This window comes from Xyrauchen texanus, chromosome 46 (genome assembly GCF_025860055.1).
Source record: "Xyrauchen texanus isolate HMW12.3.18 chromosome 46, RBS_HiC_50CHRs, whole genome shotgun sequence".
In the NCBI taxonomy this organism is placed as follows: domain Eukaryota; kingdom Metazoa; phylum Chordata; class Actinopteri; order Cypriniformes; family Catostomidae; genus Xyrauchen; species Xyrauchen texanus.
The window spans coordinates 9523678-9531840 of NC_068321.1; the positions used below are offsets into that span (position 1 = coordinate 9523678).

Consider the following 8163-nt stretch of genomic DNA (forward strand, 5'->3'; position numbering starts at 1 on the left):
GTAGCCTAAATGATGTAAGACGTAAGAAGAAATAGACCAATCACTGTTCAGTATGCAAATATTACTATAAAGCAATGCTGTTGCTTAGATTTTGAATGGCGAACGTTATAACATTTTATATCCATTAAAAAAAAAAACAGGTGATTTAGATAAGACACCCACGACTAAAACTGTCTTCAAAACAATGTTTAAATGGCGCAGAAAATTGTGGAGAACACAAAGAATAAACATTAAGGATTTTTAAATCAGTGCTGCAACATTGAAATCTTCGCTAATGTCGCGCTCTCCGTGTCAAACTGAAGGATTTATCTTGGCCAAAGAGCCCGCAGTGCTTTTGGTCTGATCTTCTGGTGTCCAGCAGCTATTTTCTGACTCAGAATGAAAATATAGGCTACTCTAGAAATTCAAGAGTGCGTTTGCCGAAAGGAAGTCCCGTTTACAGGGAGGTGGCTTCAGGTTTGTTGTGCTTCCATTCAGTGGTTCATTTGCAGGTGATGCCGAGTGCAGATAAGCGGCCGCCTATCCCTGTCCTCCGTCTAGACTCAGCTTTATGAGCAACACGAGATTGATCACTGAGCCCTTGGGCTTCAATGACTCATTCAGCATCCGGTCGGCACGATAAATGGATGGATGTACGGATGGACAGACATTCATTGATATGGGTTTGGAATTTGTAGTCCTGAATGTGACAGATCAGAGATCACGTTATGGCTCTAATCCAAGACTGTGGGCAGAGATTGGGTATACTGGAGATAAGCAATGGAAATGCTGTTTAAACAAACCAAATGTGTCAAATAAACGCAACTTCCCAGAGATTAAAAATAACGATAACTTTCTTATATATGCAATAATAAAGAAAATATTTCTGGTAGCATCAGTTTGGGGCTCTTTTGTTTGTAATAATTGCAGAAGCCTTATTGGTGCTAATTGTGAGTCCATAAAACACATTGTTGTGGTTAAAGTGCATGGTTAAAAAAAAAACTCAAAATCCATAACAAAGACACTTTTCAGTATATATTGGTTCAGAAATGGTTTAATTGACCTATCATATAGAGCCTTTAAGGAACCATCTTTTCATAGTCAGAGGCGTTTGGTAAAATGTATCTAAAAAGATCAAGCTTGCACCCTTCTAGTTGAAACCATTCCATTTCAGGATAGTTTGTGTGTAGGTATTTGTGTGGTAATTTCCAAAAAGGAACATTGCAACAATTATGCAAAAGGTAGGCCTATAATTTCACCTACGAATATCTAAATAGACATGTAATGATGCAGCTGCACTGGAAATTTTCCAGTCGAATAAATTAAAATATCACGACATTTAAATGACTAAATTCACTATTTAATTATGTTTACGTTGTTGCTGTTCTGGTTGTCAAATCTTTGGACAGTTACTGTCAGGTCTATATATATATATAGAAAAGTGTCTCTCGTCATCTTATAATATAAAAAAAGATATGGAAAGGAATGATATTGATATAGTTACCTTTGCATGCAAGCTTATCCAGACTTAAACAGCATTTAACGTCGTTTATTAATGTAATTTCTCACTTTTTGGTATGGACGGATGTCCTGACAATAAATAACAATAACTTACTTTTTTAAATCGAGAAGTTTTTACAATCTGTCCTCCATTCGTTAAGATAAAATATTTTACAACTCAAGTTTTTATACATCTTCGGAGAGATCATGCGCATTAAGACAAAACGTGGCTTCTTGTCTCATTTTATAGGGAAAATACCACTTGTTGATAAAGCTACACATTGATGGTCTTGAATAAACACTGTTAAGACTGTTGTTTTCCTAAGGTTGGCAGTGGTCCATAATCAAAAACCAAAATAATGTGTTCATATTCCGTTGGACATCCTCGTTATGCGGTCCAAATGCTTTGAAACAGTTTTGTAACACGTCTGGAAAACCCAAAGTCGATTGGACAGGCTCCTCCGTTTGGCAAACTGTTAAAATCCATCTTTGTTAATCCCATTTTTCCGTTTTGAGGTGGTGAGGTGATGGGTTTTCATGCAGGACGGGTGAGGGCATGCTGGGGCAGGAGTCTCCGGTGGGCTCTCACGTCTCCACGGGACTGGGCACCATGCTGTTGGGGGTGTCGGGTAACTGTGATGACAGAGAGGTCACATCACTACCCGATGAGTTACCCAACGATCCCGACTCGGAAAATGACACCTATAGGAGGGGGAGAGTTGGGAATCAGTAGGCTGTTCGATTGCTGTCAGCATGCTGAATATCCATGTTTAATCCGTCTTTGACAAATCGGCAACGTTTTACATGCGATTTGCAATTGACATGTACATTAGCCTACACATATTTGGTCTGAAATGTTATTAAATAATATTCAAATGTGTAAGACCTTATCACACGTTTCAAAATTAGTTATCAACAGATAAAACCAAAACTGAGGCCAAAAAAATCAATTCAAAAAATACCAGTGCAAGACAGAAAATGTTTTTTGACTTTGGTGTTTCGTATTATATCTTACGATATTCGTATACGAACTGCCGCTTGCCGCTTTGCGGCGTTTTAGGATATTCGTACGAAATGATGCTTGGCTGCAATTTCGAGACAGTGTTGAGGTGACGTTAGTGAGCGAAATAAAACAATTAAAAATGTTTAACGTCTCAAGTGGAACATTGACAAGTGGAAACTGCTTTAATCATCAAACCTAAGATTTCTTTTTTTTTTTATTCATCAAAATTTCTGACAAGGCATTGTTTTTCATTGAAATTAAAAGCTGGCATGGCATGGAAGCGCACACAAAGTCTGTAGGCTTTATAATAACAGTTTGGGGATTGGCAGTCCTCACCAGCTGTTGGAAAGCAGGCTGGTCCAGGTCACTTTGTAAGGCAAACTCGCTTAAGGCTTTCCACGGAGGCTGATAGGTTTGAACTTCTACAGGATTTCCCTGGACTGTGGTGTCATGTCTAATCGGGCTGCCTGCCACCAGAGGCGTTCCCGTGAGACCTTGAAGATTCTGTAAGAGGTAGACACACAACACATTTCAAGATTAACACATAGAAGAAGAAAAAATTATTTATGATAATAAATGTGATATCTAGTAAACCATTAAACATGTTGACACTGCAGCATTAGCATTTAAATAGATTAAATAGATAGATAGATAGATAGATAGATAGATAGATAGATAGATAGATAGATAGATAGATAGATAGATAGATAGATAGATAGATAGATAATAGATAGATAGATAGATGATAGATAGATAGATAATAAATAGATAGATGATAGATAGATAGATGATAGATAGATAGATGATAGATAGATAGATAATAGATAGATAGATAGATAGATAGATAGATAGATAGATAGATAGATAGATAGATAGATAATAGATAGATAGATAGATGATAGATAGATAGATAATAAATAGATAGATGATAGATAGATAGATAATAGATAGATAGATAGATAGATAATAGATAGATAGATAGATAATAGATAGATAGATAGATAGATGATAGATAGATAGATAATAAATAGATAGATGATAGATAGATAGATAATAGATAGATAGATGATAGATAGATAGATAATAGATAGATAGATAGATAGATAGATAGATAGATAGATAGATAGATAGATAGATAGATAGATAGATAGATAGATAGATAGATATTATGAAAATTATAGGCTTACAATAAAACTAATGTAACTTTTTTTTTTTTTTTTGCCACCACTGTCATACTATTATGCTAGTTTCTATTATGCTATATATATATAAACACAGCAATATAACTCTATATTCGTTACACTGGCACTTAATTATGTGTTGACTGTAATACACATTAAATAGCACATTGATGCTGAGATAAACACAGTTTCACATTCACAGTTTCAAAGCACAACTATACCGTTTTATCGCTGTGCTGCTGTTGCTGTAGTTGTTTCATGAGTATGGACCTCTTCTTGTCTTTGCAGCGTTTGTTTTGGAACCACACTCGTATGACGCGTGGGCTCAGACCCGTCATTTCCACGAGCTGTTCTTTCATGAGCGCGTCCGGACGCGGGTTGGCGTTATAACAAGTCCGAAGAGTGTGAAGCTGCTTTTCATTTAACACTGTCCGAACACGCGTGGTCTTCTCAGACTGCTTATGAACATGGTTCCGGTGAGGTGGTTGTCGAACTGGCACTGGTTCTGCGAATAAAATGTATATAGGCCTAAATCAGTTTTCGGCTTAAGAGGTAATTTCATTATTTAGACACGTTGCAGAAGAGCACGCTTAGTTGAAGGTTAAATTGGGCATACACACATCAGTCTGTAGCCAAGTGCACGTCAGTCAAAACACCTCTTATGGCCTTGACATAATACACAATTTGTTCTCATCTTTTCTGTAAGTGCAAAATGAAGAAACAAGGGATATAAAAGTGTAACAGATAATAACTGTATGGATCAGCCTATATTTAAGCTTAAATAAACAGCCAAATCTCGAAGCAGTTGAAGAAACAGCTCAATCAGGTTATTTGAGCTTGAATTTACAATTTCAGGTTAATCGAATTAGTCTAATTATGCAAAAGGTTGGGATTCCAGATCACATTTTTTTCTCCTATTCTGCCAATAGCACCATTTCAGCATTGCGTCTATATTGTCAAACAAGCCTCCACGTTTACAATTCGCCCTTTATTGCAATTCGTGTCTGAAATAGGCTATATTAAAGTGAGAACAACATTAGGCCAACAGTTAAACGCTGCCGCAACGCAACCATCATTTCCAACCATTATGCCAGTAGCTATAAACGGTTTCAAATGAATTCATGTCATGTTAATTCCGTCATGAATATCCTCAACAAACTCAGCCAATCTGCCATCATTTAACACGAAAACTAGCTGCAAATTGGCTTGCAGGCCTAGTTTGATACCATAATTTATTTACAGAGGTTTATTACATAATGTTGCACTTAATATTACCTTTAGTCTGACTTTATTCAAGAAGTCAGAAATACTGGCCTGGTTGCCATTCTATTATAATAATAATCCTAATAATAATAATAATAATTATGATTATTATTATGCTTATTATTATGCTTATTATTTTTGAATAGGTCTATTTATGTTATTATTGATCATCCTTTACATTAGTGTTCATGTTACAGTGTATTTACATTAGAAGTAATACTAGTTGTATTTAATGTGTGATTATTTATGCAACTGCTTACACGTTGTTATTACTAATTAGTAACATGTAATATAATGTTGACGTATTTAATTTCATATTTTATTTAAAAATTATTATTATTATTATTATTATTATTATTACCTGGGATTTGCAGTGGCCTGTTGGAGTGAATGTTCCCGGGACTGCAGGGGCTCCCATCCGATGCGCGCTCCATCAGCAGCCCGTGATCCGCCCGGCAGAGCAGCTCCTCGTCCCGCAGAGAGAACTCGTCTCCCGGGAGCAGATGTCTGCTGCACACCGAGCACCTGAAACACTCCATGTGATAGACGTTGTCCCGCGCCCTCATCACCAGGTCACTGCTGCAGAAACCGATGTTACATTTGGCGCATTTGATCCCGAATAATCTGCAAATTTTCAGAAGAATCATTTGCTAATTTTACAGTTAGTTTCCAGCGCGCGTAAAATGCTCCAGCTCATATCAGCTTGATTTTATAAGGCCAAAAATTAGCTACGGACGATAAACACGACGGTAACACTTTACTTTTGAAGCCTGAATATCTTTATATATTTATAAATAATGCCATTCAGGTTTATAGAATGTATTATTTTAAGAAATTATTGCAAGAAAATGTATAATAGGCTACATTAATACGTAAATGTGCATGGTGACGCCGTTCATTTTTTAACACATTTTAACAAACGCATTTTTGTGTTTCTCATGTGTTTCAATGCAATTTAGTCTTTACAGAAATGACTATAAATGCCTAGTTGTCAACATTGTTTTGATACATTATAATGCATAGGCTACTTTATAGTGTAGGCTACCTAGACTAATGGTTGACAATTAGGCTATTCACGAGAGCATGCCATTTAATATGATGTTTGTTAAAAGGGATTAAGTATCCATTATAATGCATAGACTAGCCGTATAATGCATTATATATACACTTATAGATACAATGTTACCAACAGAATTTCTTAACGAAAACTCTAACGTTAATAAAATAAAAAACACACAAGCAAGCGACGCCAAACCCATACAGAAATCTAACACATATGGCCATATATGAACATCAATATTCTAAATATGGCCTATTTGAGCATATATGTAGCCTACATATACAAATTCCATTATTTCTGACAATGTTTTCTTTTCTTTTTTACAGATGTGCAAACAGACATTGTTGAAGTAAATATATGTTGCATATCTGCAAGTACGTGATTTGTTATATCGGTGCAAAAACAAAAACAAAACATAGGCAATATGAAGATAATTTTCATTTATGTGTTTTACATATATTGCCATATATCAGATTTCTTTAACCGAATATGACGACAATATATTAACCAAAACCACATACTTTGGATTTTTATTATTATTACTATTTTCTAAACCTATGCAACTTGTGTTACCCAATAGCCCTGTTACTCTTTAGTTCATGGTGAAAAGTTTTTACTTTCTCATCCCAGTTCAGAAAGCAGAGTATGTCCATATCTCTAGATCTGTTTGGGGCATAAATCTGTTGGCCTCAACGAAATTCCAAAGCTCTGAAATCACAAAAATAGAGAGACTCCTACCGTACGTAGTCTCTCTTGCAGTAGGTCTTGCCATCTCGGACGAAACAAGTGCAAGTCTCATCCAGGTACTGACTGCATTCTGCGCACTTCAGACAGGCTGCGTGCCACTCAAGGTCCGGGGACACTCGCAGTATGTACTGATCATGGATCTGACTTCCACAGCCGACACACATGGCGATTCCAGACTTCTCTGTATATGGAAAGCAAGGATTAGAGCCCACCGACTGCACCCCCTTTAATCCCCCAAAACTCCGCCATCGCAATATACAAGCTTATTTATATACAGCAGCTACATGTCAGCTCGTGTTTCATGCCACAAGACCAGAACATTTCCTTGTTTTCCCTATTTTATTTGCATTATAAAACTTCATGATACCGAATGTGTTGTAGATTGCGCCAGAAACGGTCTGAAGGTAAGAATGATTTTTTTTATAGAGAGAAAAATACGAAATATTATGAATGCAGGCAACTTGATTTTAGTTTGTCATGGCAGGCTACTTCGTTGTTTGCGAAAGAACTTGGTTAAAAAAAAAAATCTCTACATTCTCTAAATCGGTTTAAAAGCATACGAACTGAGCATAAACAAATGTCAAAGTTATTCTGAAAAGAATAAAATAACTTCAGAAAAATAAACATCCAGCACTTACTTTTTGAATGATCCCCCATATCACCCAAGAAAGAAGGATGGGGTAGAATATCCACCATACAGGAGGGTTAAGGCAAAAGCTACAGATGAGGAAATGGAATGGGGAAACTGCCTCGTCCCGAGCTGACTAATAACTTCTGGCCGAAGAGTCTGCGGGAAGAGCAACACACGGACACTGCTCTGACGTCACGCTGCCTGACGTCACATCAAAGCAGGACCACGCTCTCGAGGAGGTTCGGCCACGGGCAATATTTTGAATGTTGGATACCGACCGAGGTGCCCAAACAACCAATTTTGTTTCGCCGTACATAACTATAAAACACCAAAAGCTCACATATGAAGCAACAGTGCACAAATATGAGCCATTTTTGTCCTTTTATAATGAGCCGAACATAAAATGACCAGATATAGAAAACGTTTTCTAAAAAATATATATATTTTGAATAGGCCTACATATATAATGAGGAGCTAAACCAAAGTATATGGGGTTAAATTGTTTTGAAAATATTCAAATTTCAAATCTAAACTGTAATTTTCTCAATATAGCCTAAAATATCTAGCAGATACAGTCCACTTCATTGCTTCATTGCTTTGAAAACTATAGGCAAAGACCATACAGGAAACTAAAGTCAGTGAGTTTTAGAGCGCTCTCTACTGGACGGGAAAATAACATCAGATACCTACTGTAGCCTATTGTAGGCTATGTTTACATATTTAATTAGTGGCGATTTTATAAGCAAAAACGTTCCAATTAATTTCAGTTGTTTTCCTTTCCAAAGTTTTAGTCTTTTGT

The 8163-nt window shown here is 36.4% G+C and overlaps 1 protein-coding gene across 2 annotated transcripts; it reads right to left on the reverse strand.

Annotated features, from left to right (window-relative positions):
* Positions 1–1087: 1087 nt before the first annotated feature.
* LOC127638526 (insulin gene enhancer protein isl-2a-like) lies at positions 1088–7493 on the reverse strand. Of its 2 annotated transcripts, none has more exons than XM_052120086.1 (6): positions 7372–7493; positions 6725–6914; positions 5288–5505; positions 3885–4168; positions 2819–2986; positions 1088–2181 (listed from the first exon to the last, which is right to left on the reverse strand). In XM_052120086.1, the coding sequence occupies exons 1-6, from the start codon at positions 7427–7429 to the stop codon at positions 2065–2067; spliced, it is 1035 nt and encodes a 344-aa protein (XP_051976046.1). In that variant the 5' UTR covers positions 7430–7493; the 3' UTR covers positions 1088–2064. The 2 variants fall into 2 exon arrangements, with proteins under 2 accessions (XP_051976046.1, XP_051976045.1); XM_052120085.1 differs by having other exon boundaries at positions 5288–5550.
* Between the last annotated feature and the right edge of the window lie 670 nt (positions 7494–8163).